Source organism: Podarcis melisellensis (assembly GCF_964234715.1).
Source record: "Podarcis melisellensis genome assembly, chromosome: 15".
Taxonomy (NCBI): Eukaryota; Metazoa; Chordata; class Lepidosauria; order Squamata; family Lacertidae; genus Podarcis; species Podarcis melisellensis.
In genome coordinates this window covers 31,343,689-31,367,332 of record NC_138532.1, presented here as the reverse complement: position 1 = coordinate 31,367,332, position 23,644 = coordinate 31,343,689, and the positions used below count along the sequence as shown (strand labels likewise).

At 49.1% G+C, this 23,644-nt stretch overlaps 1 protein-coding gene across 2 annotated transcripts in view; it reads left to right on the top strand.

The window, feature by feature from the left end:
- The window catches only part of AP2B1 (adaptor related protein complex 2 subunit beta 1), a 58,831-nt gene extending 39,459 nt beyond the window's left edge, over positions 1-19,372 (top strand). For both annotated transcript variants that reach the window (XM_081890290.1, XM_081890289.1), the window contains 6 exons: positions 259-404; positions 1,869-1,998; positions 8,584-8,668; positions 10,297-10,383; positions 17,978-18,132; positions 18,950-19,372. In XM_081890290.1, coding sequence (XP_081746416.1) covers positions 259-404; positions 1,869-1,998; positions 8,584-8,668; positions 10,297-10,383; positions 17,978-18,132; positions 18,950-19,024 — 678 coding nt within the window. In that variant the 3' untranslated portion in view covers positions 19,025-19,372. The remainder of the gene's footprint in view (positions 1-258; positions 405-1,868; positions 1,999-8,583; positions 8,669-10,296; positions 10,384-17,977; positions 18,133-18,949) is intronic.
- The last annotated feature ends 4,272 nt before the right edge of the window (positions 19,373-23,644 follow it).

The following is a 23,644-nucleotide window of genomic DNA, read 5'->3' as shown; positions in this document are numbered from 1 at the left end:
GACCAAACTTCTAAATCCCTTTTAATTTCAGACCAGCATTTTTCATAGTTATCCTTAAATAAACTCGTATTCTTCGCTGTTATGTTTACCCCTAGGTATTTTACTTTTTTAACCACGTTTAGCTCTGTCTCTTTCTGAAACCTTTCTGATTCTAAAGATGTCAATTTTTTTCCCAAAACCTTGGTTTTCTGCTTGTTAAGTTTAAATCCCGCCAGCCCCATTTGACTCTTGACCACGGTTTCCCCGATAACCTTTCAGGTGTGGCTGCCGGCCGTGAAAGCCAAAGGCCTGGAGATCTCCGGCACCTTCAGTCACCGGCAAGGGCACATCTACATGGACATGAGCTTCACCAACAAAGCTTTGCAGCACATGACAGACTTTGCCATTCAGTTTAACAAGAACAGGTAAGGCCACCAAGTGACAGGAGTGGTTGCCTGGAGTCTGTTTGCCTGGTGCTGCTGGAGGGCATTCCTGATAAGGATGACGTCTCCTCCTGGAAGGATCAGACAGGTCCTCTGAAGCTTTTTGCCTCTTCTCCAGGGGTGGCATTAGTCATTCCTTCTCTCCGGGCTGTACCCTGTCTGCATTTGGTGATGGTTGAGTCTTCCCCCCTCCCTGAGAAAACTAGTATTTCTCATGTTTGCTTTGTGCCTCTCCATCAGTTTGGTGATCTTTAACACTCCAGCCAGATGGGTGGGGTAGAAATAGCAACATTATTAAAATTATTAATACAGGGCAGAACTAATCAACACACGCATGTGGGCATGTGGGAAAGCGGCTTGGTTCTGGGAGGAAGTCCAGGACTCAGGGCAGATTACACAGATAAAATAGAACAAGCTAGTATAGAAAGGACAATGTAATTGAACACTAATAGAATTAAAAGGGTATAAAAAGAGATATTAAAAACACAGACAACAACAGTAAAAGCAAGAATAAAAGCAATTACTGGACTAAATGTCTCTAAGCATCCGGAGTTGGCTCTCCTCAGTCTTTCCACGGGAGACAATATTAACTTACAGTTTAAACCTCTAGAAAGTTCTCTTCTGCTAGCAAAGAGGCTCCCCATAAGATATAGGAAGAACTCAGAGGGTGCTTCTCTGTGATAAATTTGTTCAACAAACTATGGCAAATAGCTCTTATGGGACAATTCAATAATAAAATAAAATGGTCATGAGGCTTGAAGCACAACTGATTGGCACAGTTTTATTATGTACATGGCTAAAAGTGAAAATTACATTTTGATTAACATAAATTATATTTTGATATATTTTATATTTTGATGAACATAAAAAATACAGCTACCCCAAATATGCAGTTTTATCTAACTAAACTAATTCAGCCTGTCCTTTGACTTCCTATGCCCAATGAGGGAAAAAGTTAGTCCAGAAATATATGAGACCTTACTGGATAAACCAGATCTGATTGCCAGTCTTTTATCCGGATTACCTGGCAAGACGAGGAGTCAGAAGAGGGTAAATTTGTTTTCTCATATCAGAATAGAAATTGTAGTGCAGGAGTACATGTGCCATAGATTCGGGGACTCCCAACTGACGTGGGACCACGTTGTACAGCTATTTGTGAAACATTAAATCTTGCAAGTGTGAACGCTCTGCAAGCTTGTATGTTCTTAATGGGATGGTGTGTGTGTCTGTGTCTGTGTCTCTGGCCCTTCCTGTGAGCTTTCCAGAGGCATCTGGCTGGCTGGCGGTGGTTGTTGTTGATGATTTATTTTATTTGTTAAACAATGAATGCTAGACTAGCAGACCACCCTCATCCAGAAAAGCAGTTCTTTCAGTCTCTTCCCCCCACCCCAAAAAGAGAGAGATCCTCTGCCTTCTTTCGCTGGACCTTTCATCTTCTTTCCCCAGTTTTGGGGTCATCCCCAGCACCCCGCTGGCCATCCACACCCCTCTGATGCCAAACCAGAGCATTGATGTGTCTCTTCCTCTCAACACCCTGGGACCAGTCATGAAGATGGAGCCTCTCAACAACCTCCAGGTGTGGAGTGGGGCTGGGGTGGGGGAGAATTGGGGAGGGGGCATTGGCGGGGGGAGAAGAGCCTGGGATGTCTGGGGTTTGCAGAGGGGGAACCGTAGCAGAATCTTCAAGCTTTTTGAAGCACCGTCTGGGGAGCAAGGCAAGCTTTCTCTCCTTCCCACTCTGGTCAAACTAGAATAGGGTTGACAACAAGCTAAACACACGTTGACGGAACTCCCATCAGCCCCTGCCATTGGTTCTGATGGGCATCCGCCAATATCTAGCAAGCACTGCGTTGGCTCTCCTTGACCTGGAACCTGGGGTTATCCAGTGACTTTGTTTGGTGGTGCTTGGCACAGGCAGAAGGAAGAACTTCACTTGATGGTCTCGCTCTCGTTTTGAAAAGATAACTATTCATAGTCGGCAAATACAGTGGTACCTCAGGTTACAGATGCTTCAGGTTACAGACTCCGCTAACCCAGAAATAGTACCTCAGATTAAGAACTTTGCTTCAGGATAAGAACAGAAATTGTGCGGTGGCGGCAGCGGGAGGCCCCATTAGCTAAAGTGGTGCTTCAGGTTGAGAACAGTTTCAGGTTAAGAACGGACCTCCAGAAGGAATTAAGTGAATTAAGTTCTTAACCCGAGGTACCACTGTAAAGCAATTTTTTTTTTTTTACTAAACTGTACTAGACTCAGATGTTTAAATGTTTCGTTGATTGTCCTTGAATCTTGCCACACCTGCATGCCACTGCTTTAAATAGTTGTTTCCAACTTTGGATTCCCCTCCCCCCGGACGTTTCTTTTGTTTCGTTCTTTCTGTTACCATTGAGCAGTATATAAACATGGTGAAGTAAATAAATCCAATTAAATTTAAATGTGAGATGCAGCAGCAACCAAAGCGCATCTCTGGGTTTGGGGGCTGCATCTCGCCTGTCTCGTCAGATCCAGCTCTCTCTTTGCTTGTGTGACTCGATTGGGGCCAGTGCAGAGGCACCAGATACCTGTGGAGGTTTCGCCCGGCGACAAAATTCAAGGTTAATTAACTGCTTAAGGTGCCGGCTTCTCCTTTCAGCTGTTCTCTCTGGTGCCTTCATGGTTTATTAATGAACCTTCAGGCAGGTGGCTCGAAATAGCAGCCTCGGCACTTGGAGCCTGTTGCTTTGGTGCCTAGAGGTGCGGCTGTAGCGGTTTCTGCATGTATGTCTTTGGGGAAGAGTTGGAGCTGAAAACATCCTGACAGGCCCCAAATGATACACCTGCAATGAACCTCAAGGTTCAGGCTGCCTACCTCTGAATCCTAGTTGCCTAGAGTTTTGCAGACATTGTGGGCAAATTTTAGCAGGCTGCGGGCGAGGCCTCTGAATTTTGGTTCTCCTTTGGGAAGAAACAGGATCCGTGATGTGGGTTGTCTCCGCCCATCTCATCACTGGCAGGAAGTTAAACTTTTGAGGAATGTGTCAGAGGCAGGACAACCCCCTAATTCCATATCTACTTCCTGCCTTCACTACTGGTAGGAGGTTTCTTGCCTGCTCTAGGCACGGCAAAGGAAAAGGTGGGAACGCCATCCCAGAAGGGATTTATCCTTTGTTTCTTCCTGGATCATCTCCTTACAGGGCTTTGAAGTGGCCCATGTATGCTCACAACAGGCCCTTCAAGGTAGATTAGGCCTGATAACTAAAGGTTAATGGAGTTTGAACCCACATAATGGAACAGGATGCTGGACTTAAATGGATGCATTCTGACAGCATCCCTGCTAAGGGGACCATCCAGCCGCTCCTTTAAAACCCCTAACAAAGGAGGATCCAACCTTTTTATGAGGCTCCCTGTTCTGCTGTCGGCAGCTCAAAGCATCAGAAACATCTTCTTAACATTTAATCAGAAATGAACAACTGATTTGCTCCTTCACCTTCGGGGCAGCCCTTTGGAACACCTGGAAGCCACAGAACTCGAGAAGCATTTTGAGGAAAACCACTGACAGGAATGGTTCTGAAAAGCATTTTGCAATCCAAGCCCACATCCCACCGGCCTCCTTGCCAGCAGAGACCCTCTTGGAAGGCTGCCTCACCGTTGACTTACTCAAGAAGGGCTCTTAGAAACCTGACATGATAAAAGTTTATAATCTTATGCATGGCGTGGCTAGATAGGTGGAGAAATACTTTTATCTATCATAGCACTACAACTTGTGGACATCCCATGAAGCTGAATGCTGGAAGATTCAAAACAGATACAATAAAGTCCTCCCATCATGCAGGGCATAGTTAGACTATGGAACTCCCTCCCACAGGAGGCAGGGCTGGCCATGAACCTAGATGGCTTCAAAATGTTTAGCCTGGAAAAGAGGAGCCTGAGAGGGCATATGAAAGCCACCTTCCAATATCTCAAGGCCTGTCCCATGGAAGAGGGAACAAGCTTGTTTTCTCCTGCTCTGGAAGGTAGGACTCAAACCAGTGGCTTCAAGTTAAAAGAAAGTTAAAAGAAAGGAAATTCTGACAACATCAGGAAGAGCATTTTGACAGAGGAAAGGTCTCCTTTGCGAGGTTGTGGCCTCTTCTTCCTTGGAGGTTTTTAAGCAGAGGTTGGATGGCCATCTGCCATGAATAATAATAATAAATAATAAAAATAAAATTTTATTTGTATCCTCCCCTCCCTGGCCAAAGCTGGGCTCAGAGCGGCTAACAACAAGTGAAAATAGCACAGTGTACATAAAATCACAAAGTCAATTAATTAAAATGCATCCTAAAATCAATTCAGAATCAAATTAATGGCAACCAGTGGGTTAGAGTTCTATGAGGATTACAGAAGGAGAGAGGGGGTCAGACTGTGTCTTGGCCAAAGGCTTGGCGGAACAGCTCCGTCTTGCAGGCCCTGCGGAAAGATGTCAAGTCCCGCAGGGCCCTAGTCTCTTGTGACAGAGTGTTCCACCAGATCGGGCCCACAGCTGAAAACACCCTGGCTCTGGTCTGTTTTAGCTGAGATTCCTGCATTGCAGGGAGTTGGACTAGATGACCCTTGGGGTCCCTTCCAAATCTACAGTTCGATGAAAAAAGGTTGGGACAAATTCATGGAGGAGAAGGCTATCAGCCAGGCTACTAGCCTGGATGGCTATGCTCTGCCTCCACGGCTGGAGGCAGTGACACTTCTGAATACCAGTTTCAGAAGGAGAGAGGGCTCTTGTATTGAGACCCTGCTTGCTGGTTTCCCTTTAGGGCATCTGCTTGGTCAGTCTGGGGAACAGGATGCTGGACTAGATGGGTAACTGGCCTATCTCTATTTACGCTCTTACGCCCTGTTGCTCAATTTATGTCCCTGTTTCAGAGAACGGCCTTTGGGACCCAGATCTTTTCTCGAGAGCTCTTTCCAGGGAGGCAGGCCACCCTTCTGACTCAGCTTGTGCCTGTTGTATTGACGTTTGTCGGTGGAAGTTCGAATTTGGAACATTTTCTTCGCTCGACATGCTTAGCTGCTTCTTGAGCCACCTGGCACTTGGCACGCTCTTAAAACACAAGTGCAGCTCACAAGAGCGTTCTGCTTTCTGGCTGGCGCCACTCCTCTAAAGGGTGGCAGTAGCACGTGTCAGTTTTACTTGGTGCAGAAATTCAGCATTCCAAAATCCCAGAGCTAGTTTTTGGGGCCAAGAGAGAAACTCCAGGAGGGGAGGCGATTTATTTTTATTATGGTAAAATCTATTAATCACCTTCTAAACTGACACCTCAAGGTGATTTACACATGAGGAAAGACAGTTTTAAAACAATCAACGCTTTTAAAACAAGACTAACATGTCAACAAGTGGGGACTTGTAGCAAAGACGCCTTTAACCAGCTGGGAAAGCCTTTCGGAACCAAAATGGCTTCAAATATTTCTGGAAAGTACAGAGTGGGCGCCTGTTGTATCTTAATGGGGATGCTGTTCCACAAAGCAGGGGCAGCCACACTGAAGGTCCTGCTCAGAGATACTGCTTCCAAGATTTCTGGAAGCTCCTGGATGAGGCTCAACTAACCTGGTTCTGAGCTGTATAAGGCCTTATATGCTAGTACCAACACCTTGAGCATGGCCTGGTAACAGATTGGCAGCCAGAGCAAATCCTGCAAGCAAAGTGTCCTAACTTTGACTAACGCACGCACCGCCCCCATGCCACGTCACAGCCAGTACAGGGCCCGCCACAGTGGGGAGTGTCGGGGCGCACAATGCGCCTCCTCCCCTCGCTAGTATCAGCCCCGGAGCCGCAGCAAAGGTGTAAAAGAGCCACATGCGGCTCCGGAGCCGCGGGTTGCAGACCCCTGCCCTGGACCAACCAAGAGTAGCCCCAACATAGAGGGCATCACAGTATTCCACCCAGTGCATAGTTGGCAGTAGAGAGCTGGCAGAAGGAGGGATAATGGGGAGTTGATTAGAGCAGGGTTTCCCAAACTTGGGTCTCCAGCTGTTTTTGGACTACAACTCTCATCAAGGCCAGAGCTCAGGGATGATAGGAGTTGTAGTCCAACAACATCTGGGGACCCACAGGTTGAGAAAGGCTGCCCTGGATGTTGCTGGGCTTTCATCTCCCATCATCCCCTGCCATTAGCCATGGGCAGACACTGTCTTGCTTTAAAGGACTGTATGCAAGCTGCTCGGGGAACCTTTTTGGCTGATGCGTGGAGTAAAAATGCTCTAATAGAGGGCAGCTCCCTGTTGGTTTGGAGACACTCCCATAATGGGGATAAAACCTATTCCTCACCCTAGAGAGGGGGGACAGTTAGTCTCCACTGAGAAAGAGAAACCGTAAGGGGATTGCAAGAGGTTGTGATCACCAGCCACACTCAGATGCAGATCTCCCCCCAACGTATACACAGCTATATTCCCTAATGGCTGGTGTTCCTGACACTCACGGTAGCCACTGAAGCTCGCCTTTCCTTCACTGGCATCTCGCTTCCGTCTACTGAGAGCCGTCGGCATCGAGCAAAATAGCAGGCTGTCTTGGGGGAGGGGGAAGAGTGGACAGCTGGGGCCCCTGATGGCTACAGCTGTTGCTGCAGTTGCCAGAGAGCCCCAACCTCAGACAGTGGCATATCTGTGATGCACTTGGGTTTGGCCATGCCTCGCTGCAGAGCAGAATCGATCCACAAACATAGCATGCAGCCGCTTGGATAGAGCGTTTATGTACTTTAGGATGAAATGGTTCAAAGCAAAACACCGGCCAGTTGCTGTGTGCCCCTGGCAGAAACCAGCCATGGCTGGAACCCAGTTTTTCAAATTGGACTAGAAGATGTTTCACATGTATTTTGTCAGGGATGTCACGCAGGCTTATTGGGCAGTGCTTTTAAGGATCCCTCCAGTCCCCTTTCTTACTTGTCGGAACTCCGATAACTCAAAGGCAATATCCCCACGGAGTTAATTGTTGCCAATCGGCTCCCGCCATGTTGGATCCATGCAAAAACTTTCCAGTGGCAACATATCCCCATACCAGGGCTTTGCCTACGGACGGTTTTCCAATGAGACTTCTTGTTTCTGCTTCCGTATCAGGGAAGGCAAATAGGTAACTCCATCAGAGTTGAGTTTATTCATTGTTTCCCACTGCTCTGCTTGTCTCTGTGTTTATATTGTAATGGCCATTGGCCACAAACAATAATTGAACTTCAACACTGCCCTCCCCCAGGCAGGGAGTCTGGAGGGTGGGCAGGATTGCTTTGACTACGGGCACCAAGGGCAGCTACACAGGAAAGCTTCCTTGTACAGTGGTACCTCGGGTTAAGTACTTAATTCATTTCGGAGGTCCATTCTTAACCTGAAACTGTTCTTAACCTGAAGCACCGCTTTAGCTAACGGGGCCTCCTGCTGCTGCCGTGCCACCAGAGCACGATTTCTGTTCTCATCCTGAAGCAAAGTTCTTAACCCGAGGTACTATTTCTGGGTTAGCGGAGTCTGTAACCTGAAGTGTATGTAACCCGAGGTACCACTGTATTGAGTTAGACACCTGGCCTGCTACTTAGTTCAGTACTGCTCACTACTCACTGGTGACCGGTCCCTTCTGCATGCCAAGCAGGTGCTCTTGTCACCCAGCTATTTCCTTTTCCATGGAAACAGAAAGCCCAACTGAACTGCTCTCCTTCACTTGAGGTTTTTAAACAGAGGCTGGATGGTCATCTGTCAGGGATGCTTCAGCTGTGATTCCTGCATTTCAGCGGGTTGGTTTGGATGACCTCTGGAGTCCCTTCCTATTCTACGACCCTATGATTGTTTAGGATTTATTTAGTGGAGGGTGCAGAGACACATTAAGTGAAAAGAGCAGTGCTTTTTTCCTTAAAAATGTTTATGGGTACTCTCATTTTCCTACTCATATTGAAATACTGCACCTCAATGAGGCCAAACTCGGATTAACAAAATGTTTAGGGGCATGTGTACCCCTGCGTCTCCCCAGGAAAAAAGCACTGGAAAAGGGGGTGCAGCGTTAAGACCAAAGGGATTCCTCAGTGCTAAAAATGAGGGGAATTCTCATTTCCTAGACCACCTTCAGGTTTTTTTTCTAGGAAACCCCATCTCTTCCCCCCGCCCCCTGGTGACCCTTAATTGGAGAAGTGGGTTGCCAATCACTTTCTCCCTCTTTCTTCTTCCTCTTCCTGGCAGGTGGCTGTCAAGAACAACATTGATGTCTTCTACTTCAGCTGCCTTATTCCCCTCAACGTGCTTTTCGTCGAGGATGGCAAAATGGGTAAGTGGGGCCTCTTCTGTCGCTTGACCTCAGGCGGAGGGGAAAGTGAGATGTCAAGGAAGGGGGCCAGTCTCTTCTGCTTCCACCAGATCCAGATACATCTGGGAACAAGAGTGGCAGAGGAAAGATGGGACGGGTAAAGAGGAAGGATGCCCTTCAAGGCCAAAAAGGATGTGACGGAAGACATTTATTTATTGACACTTTATAGTCTGCTTCATACTTTAAAGCAATCACTAAGCGGTTTGCGGTATCCTAAGCATATCACAAAGAAATACAATGCGATTTCACGTTTTTTTAAAAAGCAGCACAGGATACTATATCATCATAAACATCAGTATAAACTCAAATGACTAATGTTTGGAAGACACACCCCAGTGACACTTGAGAGATTTAGGACACACCCTGTTCTTGTAACTGTATTTTGTTTCAAACTGTTCTTAATATTTTATTTTTGAATTGCTATAACCCACTCTGAGACCTTCTAATGAAGGGGTGGGTAAGAAATTGAATCACCATCATAATCATCATCATGATTATTATTGCTGCTGCTGCTGTTATTATCATCAGCATCATCATCATCATCAACATCTACTATCAAAAAATTGAATCTGTGCCAGAAATGCATTAGCAGCCAGTGGAGATAATAGCTATAATAACCTCGTGCCTGGATTACTGCCATGGAGCAGCCCTTGAAGACTGTTTGCAATCTGCAGTAGGTGCAGAATGATGCCACCTGGTTGCTGAGTTACACACCATTTCAGAGTCAGATTATGCCTCTTTATCGTGATCTGCATTGGCTGCCTAGTCATGTCCAAGTCCGTTTTAAGGTGTTGTCATTTTCTTCCAAAGCCTTAAATGGCTCAGGGCCTAAACACTTGGCAAAACACATTTTCCAGTTATGGGCAGCTCAGTCATTGACATCCTTGGAGGGGAGCCTTCTTGGGGTGCCTCCTGCAAGGTAGGGCCTGAGGGTGGTGATATAGTCAAGGACCTTCTTGGTTGTTGCACCTTCCCTGTGGCACTCTCTGCCACTGGAGGCTTGTCAGTCATAATCTTTACTCCAGTATCATTGGGTGTAAAAAGGCACACCTGTTCTCTCATGCTTTCTTGAGGTTATTGCCGGGTAGGACTCGGGGGAAATTTGATCATAGAACCATCTATAGGATTGCTGCTGTTTTAGAAAATGGTTTTATAGTTTTAATTTACTCTGTTGGTGTTTGACAGTGTGATTTGTGCACCATTAAGGATTTTTAAATTAAGAGCGAAAGAAAACAGCACGACTCTGGATTGATGTGTGACTTAGTGCCCTGGCGGCAGCGTTCTGCAGCAACTGTAGCTTCAGAGCAGTCTTCAGCTGAGATTCCTGAATTGCTGCGGGTTGGACTAGATGACCCTTGGGTCCCTTCCAACTCTAAGATTCTATGATTCAATGGTAGCCCCACATTATGGTAGTCTAGATTAAGGGTGCTTTTCATCTGCTTCTTGCATCTTTCCCTCCGGGTGTTGGGTTTCAGAAACTGCGCTGCCTGAAATATGGCCCAATGACTGGGGGAAAAACTAGTCTGGATGGAGAGATGTAAAGATGTCTCGAACGACTCTTGCGTTTTTCCTCTCCCACCCACTAACAGAGCGCCAAGTTTTCCTCGCCACATGGAAAGACATTCCAAATGAAAACGAGCTCCAGTTCCAGATTAAAGAGTGCCACCTGAATGCTGGTGAGTGATATTTTTTTTAAATAAACAGTCCTGCATGTGGGGATCTTTGTTAAGTTTTGATTCAATGCACTATAAAGGTAAAGAGACCCCTGAACATTAGGTCCAGTTGTGGCCGACTCTGGGATTGCGGCGCTCATCTCGCTTTATTGGCCGAGGGAGCCGGTGTACAGCTTCCGGATCATGTGGCCAGCATGACTAAGCCGCCTCTGGCGAACCAGAGAAGCGCACGGAAACGCCGTTTACCTTCCTGCCAGAGTGATACCTATTTATCTACTTGCACTTTGACGTGCTTTCGAACTGCTAGGTTGGCAGGAGTAGGGACCGAGCAACAGGAGCTCACCCCATCGCGGGGATTTGAACCGCCAACCTTCTGATCGGCAAGTCCTAGGCTCAGTGGTTTAACCCACAGCGCCACCCGTGTCCCCTAAATGCACTATAGTACTACTTTAAACAGCCATGGCTCCCCCCCCCCGAGGATTCTGGGAGCTGTAGTTTGTTAAGGGTGTGAAGAGTTGTTAGGAGACTCCCATTCGCCTCCCAGAGCTACAAAGGATAGCTCAGTGGTCAGGTATGAGATGCTTAATCTCACAGTTGTGGGCAAGCCCCCCCTCGAGCAGAAGATTCCTGCGTTGCAGCGGTTGGACTAGATGACCCTCATGGTCCCTTCCAACAATTCTACAAATTCTCAAGCGTTACCTACGATTGAATTTTATACAACTATGGGCTTCCCATGGGGGCATCTCTTTGGCCACCATGACAACAGAATGCTGGACCAGATGGGCCCTTGGCCTGATCCAGCAGCCTCTTCTGATGTTCTTATGCTTCATTAAAGGGTTTTAAAAAAATGGTTTCACAACCTTGGGGTTTTGCTAAGTCGGCTGATTGTCTCCCTCCCGTGTTGACGGTGGGGGGGGGGGGTTGACTACATGCAGATGGGTGTTTGGAGAATGGTGATGGCAGGGAGCCTCCTGTGGCAGGCACAGTCTATCTAGAACAGTCTCAACCCCTCCCCTGTCTCCCCCTCTATGATGCTTCCCATTGTGGGCTCCTCCACAAGATGTCCCTCCTTTTAGGGAAGGTTCTCCTCAGTCACTCTGGCCTCCCTTAGCCAGTCCCTTTGCCACCGCTGGCAGGTCTTAGGAACATAGGAAGATGTATTACAGGGACACCCCCCCATTTATGCAGTGGTTATGTTCCAAGGCACCACGCGTCTAAGGGAGATTGCGTATATCTGAAACACCATTTCTAAAGCCTGCAGATGCCCTGTGCCATCCCTTTTTGTGACGTTTTGGGTCACTTCCAGGGTTGATGTGTATGCGTGGTTGTGCACACATTGAACGCGACTGTATATCGAGTCAGACCATTGGTCCATCCATCTCAGTATTGTCTTCACTGGCAGCAGCTCTCCAAAGTTTCAGACACGAGTCTTTCCCCAACCCTATTTGGAGACGCCCAAGATTGAACCCGGGACCTTCTGCATAGAAAGTATGGCCTGTTCCTTAACCTTGTCCTCATTCTAAAAATAAAGCAGGATTCCATCCTTCATGGTTTGGAACAAAGGTCTAGTTTAACTAGGAATATGGGAAGCAATCTTATACAGAGTCAGACCCTTGGTTCATTTAGTTCTGTATTGTCTACACTGACTGGCAGCAGCTTTCCAAGGTTTCAGGCGCGGGTCTCTCCTAACCTAACCAGAGAAGCCACAGATGGCCTGGAATTTTCTGCATGACCTACATCCCTTCCCTAATCTGCCTTTTATGGAGTCTGCACTCAATTGTCTGCATTGACTGTCACCTGCTCCCCAGGGCTTCAGGGAAGAGTTATTCCCAGCCCTACTTGGATATGCACCGGGGAATGAACCACGCAAAGAACACGGCCCTCCACCGATCTTTGCCTCTTCCCCTTGTTGGAGATACTGCCGTCTCCAGCGAGCTCAGCAGCCTGATCTCAAAGCACAGAGTAAGCGGAGAGGAGGAGCAGGCCGGGAAGCCGTCCTCTGTAATTGCTACGGGGGCAAGGCATTAGCTTCCGAGATAGGGGAAGCCAGCCAGAACTGATAAGAAGAAACCAAAATCATGTTTATCAGGCATGACCCACTTTTCAGGCTCTCCACAAGCAGAGGGAGAGTGGCAGATTCTCTTGCATGCTACTGCTTCCCCAGCGACAGCTTCATCTCAGAGATGCCTCATCTCTCTGCCACGGTTTTCTGGGGTGTGGGGGAGAGGCAGGCAGGGTCTCCCTTCTCCCTGATCTGGGGAGGTGGCTGCGGAGAGCTTTGAAGCACGGAAAGTTTACTGACCGTGCTACCAAAGCAGGATCAGAGCGGTCCACACTCCAAAAGTCGCTGCTCTTTTGCTCAAGTCCCAAGCAAGACAGCTGAAAAGCTCTGTTTGCACTAGGTGAGCAGGCCTTGCCCAACAAGCAAGGCCTGGAGCTTAAAGCTGTTTTCAGGCAGGGCAACCCCAAGCAGATCTGGTGCTAAAGGAGCTTTTTAAAGCTCGGCTTTGCTAGCTAGGCAAGGCCTGCTTGGTGCTCCAGCTCTGCGAGGCTAGGGATTCTCGTGTGAGATTTCTTCCCACTCACCAGCTAGCCACAAGGCAGCTCCAAGGCTTAGGCTATATGCGATTTTCACGTATACATGTAACCCTTGGAACCGAACCCCTGCATAATACGAGGGATTACAGTGAAGGCGGTATATAAATGTGGATGAGAGTATACACAAGCACACAAAAATCTATCTAGCTTTGTATATATGCATCACACACCCATGCTAAGATTTCCAGCTTGGCAAAATTTGTGCCACAGATTATTCCATTTGCATTCCTAGGAAGAAAATTAAGATCCTGTTAGTTAGCTAGTTTTCTAAATCGCTTCAGTTGCCTTATAATGAAGGCAAAATGTTCTTTTTCCGTGGATTGGGGTTTTTCCTCTCTTTCCCATTCTTGTGCTTCCGTCGACGCCCTCCTCCTGACAGCTGCTGCCTCCCAACCACTTCCCTTGACTTATTTTTTTTTTAATAAAAAATAGAGAATAATAAAGAGTGTTCCAAGGCGCAATTATCATCACGCAGGAGAACAAAAGGCAGCCTGCGGTTTCCGAAGTAGGAAGGTCACACAATAGCAGGCGCCTGGGAGGGGTCTTGAAGTCAATGGATGCTCAACACACACACACACACACACACACACACACATTTCCCTGCCTTTGGAGCTGTTTCGAGCAATCAATAGCAAGTTGTTGGTTTTTTCCTTGTTCCTGGGCTGCCCCCTCCCGCCCCGTGCGAGTGCCACCCCCTTCGGCAACGACAAGGTCACCCTCTGCGGATGACTAAGCTCTTGAAACATGTCAGCAAAGCCATACACATTACAATTAAGTAAACAGTGGCAGCGCTGCCCTCCTTTGTGCTGCTATCAGCCGGGGGTTTCGTTTTCCACATGTCAAAGTAACTTCACTGAGCGGCAAGCGGGGCGGGCAAGAGGCTCTATTTAAAGCCCTGTCGTTGCTTGCGAAAGAGCGGAGGATGGAAGCAGGCGGGGAGGGGGTTTTCATTCCCCCTCCCACATTGTGTTCTCTTGGAAGCTTCAGAACGCCCTCCTTTGAGAAGGGTATCAGCACCCGCTCATGATCCGGCAAGGGCCATTCATGGCTCCATGCCTGGAGGGAGCACAGAGAGGCACAGTGGGGAGAAGTGGGAGGCCGGTCACCACCCCTCGAGAAAAAGGATCTGGTGGAGTTGAGGAAGAGAAAGGGAGGCAAAATTATCAAGGAGCAGTGTATGGTACCTTTTGGTTTAGAGCAGGGGTGTCCAACTCCCAAGAGATTGCGATCTACTCACAGAGTTAAAAACTGGCAGTGATCTATCCGCTTTTTCGGGGGTTCGGGTTAAAGTTGTTGAGTTTTTTCAGGGAGGAGGTAAAGTGTTGAGCTTTTTCTAGGGGAGCCACAGTTGTTCAGCTTCTTTGGGGGAGCTAGTGATCTACCACTGATCTACCACAGACGTCCAGTGATCCACCGGTAGATCACAACCTACCTGTTGGACATGCCTGGTTTAGAGAAGGAAGAGGTGGCACAATAGCAGTTTGTAATGTTATGCCCAGCATGGAAAAAGTGGACAGAGAATAGTTCTCTCCCCCCCCCCCTTTCCTAACGCTAGAACTCAGGACAGAGAAAAGAAAGGACTTCTTCACGGAGCGCAGAGTTAAACTCTGGAACTCCTTCCCACAGGAGGCCGTGATGGCCACCCACTTGGGTGGCTTTAAAAGAGGATTGGACAGATTTGTGGAGGAGAAGCAGTCAAGGCTTCCCCCTAAGACTTCTGGGAGCTGTAGTTTTTGTTAAGAGTGCTGAAGGCTGTTAAAAGGTAAAGGGACCCCTGACCATTAGGTCCAGTCGTGGCTGACTCTGGGGTTGCGGCGCTCATCTCGCTTTACTGGCCAAGGGAGCCGGCATACAGCTTCCGGGTCAGGTGGCCAGCAGGACTAAGCCGCTTCTGGCAAACCAGAGCAGCGCACGGAAACGCCATTTACCTTCCCATCAGAGCAGTACCTATTTATCTACTTGCACTTTGACGTGCTTTCAAACTGCTAGGTTGGCAGGAGCAGGGACCGAGCAACAGGAGCTCACCCCGTCGCGGGGATTCGAACCGCGACCTTCTGATCAGCAAGTCCTAGGCTCTGTGGTTTAACCCACAGCGCTACCCGCATCCCTGCTGAAGGCTGTTAGGAAAACCCATTCCCTTTCCAGAGCTACAATTCCCTGTGGGGAGGTATTGATCATTCAGTCACTTTGAGAATTGTAGCTCTAGGAGGGGAACAGAGGTCTCCTAACAACCCTCAGCATCCTTAACAAACTACAGCTCCCAGAATTCTTCTGGGGAAGACATGACTGTTTCAAGTTGCATCATAGCGCTTTGAATGTGCCAAGTGAGTATGGCGCCAGTCACAGAATATTAATTGCATGTTTGAAATAGTGGGCTGGACTGCTTTTCTCGAATTGGTAAGGTATGGCCTTGTGGTACCCGTTGCTTTAAGGAATTGGCTTTCTCGTACGCTTCTTTGACAGGCTCTGTGTCTGGGAAGCGGCTTACAAATCCATTGTAACAAATGGACCTTCCTGTTTGCCAGGCCATGTACTCCCCCCCCCCTCACTCTAGACCCGCGAAAGAGCCTGAGGGATCTCTAATGCTGTTTGCGCAGATTTGGGCAGTGGAGAACGGAGCCGGCGTCAGATCGGCAACTCTTTGGTCCCCTGCCCTGTTTTCCGAGGGCTCAGCACCACTCAGAGCAGGTGCCTGCTTATGAAGACAGCGGGGCCCCTCTGCCACCGGTCACGTGGGCCCAAGCCGTTTTGCCTTGTGTGTCAGGCACTGCCGGGCAGCGTTGCCTAGCAACGCTTCCTCGTTCCCTCCAAAGCTGACATCAGCCTTGGCATGACAGTGCTGGGAAGCGGAGGTTGGGGCGGCGGGGGGAGCTGGCATTGCTACCTGTGAATGAAAGGGAAGAACTCCGAATCTCCCAGCGCACGCCCTTCGTAGTATTTTTCAATGGCTACTCGCCGCAAAGGCTAATGCTCCACAGTCAGAGGCAGGGATGCTTCTGGAAACTGCCGGAGGGGAAGATGCTCTTGCGCTCATGTCCTGCTTGCGAGATTCCCTTTGGGGCATCTGCTTGGCCCCTGTGAGAACAGGATGCTGGGCTAGATGGACCATTGGCCTGATCCTGCAGGCTGTTCTTCACTCGAGCTGCTGACTCTGCTAGGTGTTGCTGGACAGGATGTGAACCTGCCCCATGCAGCTTGCAGGCGCTCCCAATTTTGGATCACCCTCCCTGGAACCTGCCTAAACAATATTTTTCTTTGGCACCCTGGGCATCAGAAGAGCTGACATTGGCTTGCGGTTTTCTTCCAGCATCCATAGTTTTAAAAAATATTTTGTTTTGTCATGGTTGCTTTGCACCATTCCGAGATCCATCTGTGTGAAAGGGAGCATAGAAATCAGTAAAAGAGATGGAATGATAAATACGGCCGAGGCAAAGCCAGCGTCGCAGGCTCCGAACCAACTGCAGTGTTTTAGGGGACGGGGGGTGGTTGGCTTTTTTCAAACTGCCCTTCTCGGTTTGGCCCATTTCAGACAGTGGGCAAGCTCAAATGCATGTCTTGATTAAAAAAAGAAAAAAAACTAATCCCAAAACTAATCCTTTTTGAGGCCTTTCCGTGCCTCTCACTCACAATTCTGGTGACCTCATAAGGTCAGTTGCTATGAAGGCTGGCAGGCTCAGCCATTTAAATGGGTGGAGATCAGTCAATGGAAACTTCACTTGCTCGGCAAAGGAATTAAGATGTGAAGCAGCAGGGCAGAGAAATGACCCTGACCGCCCTACCCGTTTCTTTTTTGAAGCTCCTCTCTTGTTTCTGGTTTGGCCAGGAGAGAAAAAAATATCGAACTTTAAAATGGCTTTTCCTTCCTACTGGAGCAGAGGTGGATGACCCCCAAGGTCCAGGTTCTCTCATTTGCAGGCTTCCGGGGGCCGCGTGGTGGCAGTGTACAGGGCCAGAGGGAAAAGTCGGTGGAGCACTGGAAGCGACTCTTACTGTTTTGTAGTAGGCTGTCTTCCAGCCTCTCCAAACTCAGAAGTCTCAGTAGTGTAGTCTGCATGAGTGTGTGTGTGTGTGTGTGTGTGTGTGTGTTGGTTGCAAAGTAAGGGGTGGGTTTTTTTTTGCAAAATTGGAAGTGTTTGCCAAACCACCATCCTATAAACTGAGGATTCTGGTTTAGATTTGGGGAGTTGGCTTTTGCAAGGCGCTAATCCCCTCACAAGGTAGGATGAGGTGGGCTTGGCGAGTTTCCCACCCTGCTCCCAAAGCCCCATGATTGCAACTTGCTGTGTCACCAGCTGTTTTGCAGCTGCATTTTTAGGTGGGCTGTGCGGGTGTCATTTCCCTGGATAAAGTTGTATGGAGGGAAGGGGGCTTTAGCCCTGGGAAGGGATAGGCACTTGTGTTGTGTCTCTGTTTCCACAGCGACCAAAGACAGGGAAGCCCATCAGATTGTGAACATGGTGTGTGTGAGATGAGTGAGTGAACCTTGTGTGACCCCCTGCAACCAGCCATTCCAGAGTCTAGCTGGGTGTGAGGCATTGATCTGGCCCACCCGGCTGTGCCTTCCACCTGGGAAAGCCCAGCTCCCGTGCTGAGAAGGCGTGCATAGCCAGCATTTTGTGGGGAGGATGCTGTGTCGCGAAATGTGGAGTTTCCTGGCAGTTAATGAGAGAGTTGCACGTTAAGCAGAGCTCTGGGGAAGTGAGGCTAGTTAACGGTGTGCGGATGTTTCTCGACGGCACTGCAACTGAACAGCACTCGAATGTTTCTGGGGGTGAGCTCTTTATGTCTCTCCTCTGTGCACACCCACTCATCCACACATCCGGCCTCTGGAGAGTGTGTCAGGAGCAATGCACAGAAGATGAGTCTGCTGGACGAGGTCAGGGGCCAGTTTAGCCCTTGTATTCACAGTGGCACCCCCACCCTGGTGAAGCACATTACTGGCTTGGATCCTTTGTGTGATCTAATGAGGTTTTTCTTCCTTGTTTGCCCTTCCGCCCAGACACCGTTTCCAGCAAGCTCCAGAACAACAACGTCTACACCATCGCCAAGAGGAACGTGGAAGGACAGGACATGCTGTACCAATCCCTGAAGCTCACCAATGGCATTTGGATCTTGGCTGAGCTGCGCATTCAGCCAGGGAACCCCAACTACACGGTAAGATCCCCACTGGCAGGGCTGGCCTGGGAGTATTGGGGAGAACATGCATCAAACGCTGGTGCGGCCTCCAGAGCCTCACTGTCCTCCCTTTCTCATCTGCCGCCCAAGGCAGCCTAATGGTGGGACCAGCCCTGTGTCTGGGGAAAGAAAAGGCACAATAAATTTCTGCCTTCAGATTTATTTGTTCATTGTAGAAGACCTCAATGCGGTTTACAAAAAGAAAAATCGGTGAAAGCAATTAAAAAGAACAATTCAGATCATTTAAGAAAATTGAGACCTGTTCTAAACTAAAAAAAAATCAACATTTGGCATGTCTGGGGAGGCATTTCTCAACAGAAATGTTTTCAGCAGGTGCCGAGAATTGAACAGCGAAGACGCCTGGCTGGTGCCAGTCGGTCAAGAGTTCCAAAGTTTAGGTGCTGCGGTGCCGAAAATTTCATTTTGTACAACTGCGGAACGAATATGATGTGTCCCTGTAACAGTGCCAGTTCCGCAGATAGAAGCTGTCGAGTGGCAAGGCGATCTTGCAGGCAAACTGGTCCCAAGTTGTTTAGGGTTTTGCATACTGATAGTAACACCATCAGCATGGCCCAGCCGCCCGCAGGTCTTGGGGCAGAAGTGTTATGGGCTGACAGGGTCTTGCTCGAGTCAGCAATAATTTGTAAACCTCAGTTTGGGGAATGAGGAGGGAGGAAAACGAAGGCCTTTGAAACCTGTCTCAGCAACTTTATGCCTCCCCCCCCCCACACCTCCCAGGTGCCTTCAAATAAACCAGCCCCCTTCCCTTCTTCTCATGCCTCCTTTTCTCCCACAGCTCTCTCTGAAATGCCGAGCTCCCGAAGTCTCCCAATACGTCTACCAGGTCTACGACGCCATTTTGAAAAACTAAGCCCGTCGAAGGCGCCGCCGCTGCTGACGGCCGGCCTCACCGCGCAGGGAAATCGGGACGGGGCTGACTCCAGACACTCTGCCGCCCCCATTTTGCCGGTGCAGGCCCAGAACCCTCTTGGCGTGGGGGGGAGGGGGAAAAAAAGCTCTGTGTTGTTGTCTAAGATCTCGGTGCGACGCACTGAGGCAAAACCAAGGTAGCGAGTAGTGTCCACGTTGCTGGTAACTGTAGGGGGGATGTCGTCCCATTTGATACTTTTAGCATCTGTGAGGAGTTTGTAACCACTTTTTTTGCGCCACCCGTTGTTTTTCTTTTTTCTTTTTGTAATATAATTTCATTTTCCCGCCAGTCCGTTGCCACGTCTTGTCTCGCTCATCTGTTCCCCGTGTGGCTTCTTCATCTTGTGCCAACGCTTTGCGTTTTCTTGAACCACTGTAGGCCTCTAGTTGACACTTCAGAACATGCAGTCTCATTTTAAACAATCGAGAGACACACACACACACACACGGACACACACACACCATCTCTGCCCAGCCTGAGAAAAACCATTCACATCGCACTTTATTCTTTTACATTTGTGTACTTATGATGATGATGACGACGGTGATATTATTTTTCTGCAATTAAACCAGCTGTCTCAAGCAGGCCAGGCTGAAGGAAGGGGCATCTGAAAGAGACCAGCCTTGTAAGAAACGACACTGAGTATTGGTCAATTTGGTCTTTAGGAACTGGCACGTCTCCCCGCCCTTAAATTTGAAGTGTGCTCTCTTCCCACCCTGGTTGAAAATCCTGCCTGCTGCAATCATGGCAGTCTTTCCTGACCCATGGAGCTTTTCAGCATGAGCAAAGGACCACCCAGAGCTGTGTCTTACAGCTGGGAAGAGACTCCATTTCTAGGGAACCTCAGGAGGTGTGAAAGGTCAGAGAGCCAGCTCCCATATGCGCCTGCATGCATCTCACAAAAGCTGCTTTCCGGGGCTGCATTTAATGCGGCTGCCTTTCCTGATGGTACGGCGCATGTTTGGCATTATTAAGGAAGCGTGGGGCCCTCTCCACGTAGGGGCCAAGTCCTTCCTCAAAGCCAAGTTGGGTGTAGTCAAAGAGGCACCCAGTTCAAACTGCTGACCAGCATCTGTTATCGAGGGTGGTGGTGGTGGAGCATCTGTGGCCCCTCCAGAAAGTGTCGCTGGGTTCCGACTCCCATCAGCCCTTGCAGGCAGGATGGCTGATGGTCAGGGAAGGTGGTAATATCCGGGGAGGGAGAGCGCACATTTTGCCAACCCTAAACTTAAATGTGCCCCATTACTGAGGAAAGCTTAAGATGGCCCTCCCTTTCTTGCCCACTTTCCTACTGCCACCTCCTCGCTTCACCTTAGGGAGCAGATCCTCGATATCCAAGGGCCCTCTGTGCATGTACAGTGTTTGTATCAGCGCCTGCTTCATTCACACCCCCAGCCTCCCGTTAGCTTTCGGCAGAAGACGGAGGCGCCTTCCTTCTTCTGCAAGACACAGGAGAAGAAACCAGGGGTGGCATTAAGGGAAAAGGGGGTAGGTGTGGGGTTGATCCAGCTGGCCTCTTGCTGTTTCACTGGTCTCAAATCCACGACATGGATCCAGGTCAAATCCAGTGGAATTGACAGGAAAGCTTATTCACCAGAACCGAGCTGGGCAAGGGAGACAGACAAGACTGTTGGGTTGCCAGCACTTAAAAACAAAAAAAGACCCTGACAGGGGGACGGGACATTTAGAGGGCAAAAATGTGCCAGGCGACTTCCTTTACTGCCGCTTAGAACCACACAGGAGCTTAGCTCCCCCTAGCAAGAATCATTGACATATAAGGAATCCCATAAGAATACTTTTCACGGTGATGGCTTCATGGCTGCTGTCTCCCCGGGATCTTGTGTTGTGACCCTTTGGGAAGCGTCAGCCAAGGAGCTGGTCTCCTTTCTGAGGCTCTGAAGGCCCCAAAATGGCTATCCAATGGGCTCCCTCAAGCAAGCCATGGGGCAGCAGCCCTACATAGGAGCCCCACCCCAACCCCAGGGGCTCAGTAACCTCACTTTTGCCACCTGCCTCTGATTGCCCAAGCTGTGCTATTGAGCACCAGCGCAGGAGAGGGGGCTGTAGCCTGTGGCGGACTATCTCACTTCAGGCCTGTTCTTGTGGGGAAAAAGTCAATGTGGCTGCCGTTTGGGTTGCTGCTGCTGAGCTGCTCCAAGAAACAAAATGGGATCTCACAGCAGTTGCAGTTTGGGGCAGGAGATTTGGGGAGCTTAGCTCAAGCTTCTTAAGGGTTGAGAAGGCCAACAGTGCCTCTGAAATGTTGTCGTTTGGGGCCAAGATATCTGCAGTAGTGAAAGGTCTGAACTTGGAGGCCAAGGAAAACATTTGGGCCTGATCCCCTCTTTACTCTCTTTTTTGAGCACAAGGCTGCAATTACTCAGCCTTATTGAGGTGTCCCAAAGGGGCTGTGTGAAGCCCCCTCTGGATCGAAGTTTGAAGCACCCTGTGGCCCAACTCTCTTTTTTAAAAACAAAGGAGAGACATTGCACACACCAAGTGACTTTTCCTCCCTGCTGTGTTCAGGAGGTAAAGAATTTAGTGCATCCCAAAAAACCACTTCCATAGCAGTTTCAAGAATGGGGGATGTGAAGTTCTTGAGGGAGATGGGCTGGCAGCGATAAGCTTTGGGTAACTCTTCTGACTCAGTGTTGAGCCACATTCAGATTTCAAAAGCGTTATGATGCCAGTTTAAACAGCCGTGGCTTCCCCAAAAGAATCCTACCGTTTGTTAAGGGTGCTGTGCGTTTTTGGGGGGACTCCCCTATTCCCCTCCCATAATTCTGTGTGAAGAGACGATGGACTATTAAACCACTCCAGGAATTGTAGTTCTGAGGGGAATGAGGGATGGTGTCTCCTAACAACTCTCAGCACCCTCAACATACTACGGTTCCCAGAATCCTTTGAGGGAAGCCATGGCTGCTCAAAGCGGCATCAAGGTGCTTTAAATGTATGTTGTGATTGTGGCCTCAGTGGTGCCCAGCAACACCACGCCCAGGGAAAATGGAGCTGCTGAAGATGGAAACAAAATGGCGGGTGCAAGCCTAGGACCTTCCAGAAATGCACCACACCCCTGTTCTCTCTGTCTCTCTGCTGGGCCTCCTGCTGTGTTTCTTTTTGTCTGCATGCTGTGAAGTGTGGGGTGGAGGGTACTTTTTGTTTTTGCTCAAAATTGCTGCATTCTGAGGCATTTGACTGCGGGGTGGGGTGGGGGTGGAATGAAGCTTTGCCTTGTATCATCAATAAATGTCATTTACACAGATCTGGCTGCCTGGTGGTGGTGCCTTTGTTCAGGAGGAGGGTGGGGACAATGCCCTAGACTTGCCAGAGCAGGGGACTGAGGAGCAAATGCATCCGGAACCCTGCCTAATTAGCCCATGTCTAATGGCAGCGGCCTGATTTAAAGACAGGCGTTTCCGCCATTTGACATTCCATGTTTCAAGCGTGAAGAATTGCCAGCCCAGGCTCTGTACCTGCATTCCGAGGGCGAAAGCAGAATCAAAATATCACGTTAACGTCGAAGGTGGAATTTCCCTTGAACGTCAGGCTAGAAGGGCAACTCGTATGCATATTATGGGTAGCGTTCTGCGTTGCAAGTTAAAAGCCCATCTGTCCCACCTGCATGCGTGCCTATTTGCAAGGGACCAGGCGAGCTGTAAAACGTGCTGCAAGGTGATGCCTGATGTTCAAGATATTCTAATGGAACATGGTGTGGATATTTGCAGTGCAGTCCTCATCTTTGTAATGTGGACATCCAGATCCATCCTCGCATCCATTTTGCAGAGTTCCAGTGATTGCAGAACAGGGAGGGGGGAGATGTAAAACAGCAAAAGACAGTTCTCAAAAGTTTAAGCGGGATCAGAATTGGTTTACCCCATGTAGGAAGTAGTAATGTGAAGGTCAAGAAGAAGAAGAGTTTGGATTTGATATCCCGCTTTATCACTACCCTAAGGAAGTCTCAAAGCGGCTAACATTCTCCTTTCCCTTCCTCCCCCACAACAAACACTCTGTGAGGTGAGTGGGGCTGAGAGACTTCAGAGAAATGTGACTAGCCCAAGGTCACCCAGCAGCTGCATGTGGAGGAGCGGGGAAGCGAACCCGGTTCACCAGATTATGAGTCCACCGCTCTTAACCACTACACCAGGGGGAGAAATGGAGGGTGGGTCCCAATCCCCCTGGCTTTTGGTGGTTCTGAGATCTCTGCTCCCTATATTCCTTTTCTTTTTCCTGTTCAGGAACTCGGGGGGGGGGGGTTAGGAGGGTGTCAGAGGAAGAACTTCCTGTCCTCAGTGAGCTGGCAATTAGCTGCGTGTAGGAAGGCGGTTGCACTCAGATCAGAGACTGGTGCAGGGAAGTAACGGTGAGCCTCCTCTGAAGTCTGGAAATCCCGCTTTGTTTCTTGTTAGGCAGCGAATGAATTACCCAGCCACACACTGCAATGACTCCCCCCTCCCATGGAAGCTGATTGGCAGGAAGCACAGAGTAGACCGGTGGATCCTGCAGAGATGCAGCAGGGAGGCCCCTCACAGTGGGTGGGTTCTGTGGAACCAAAGCTGTTTT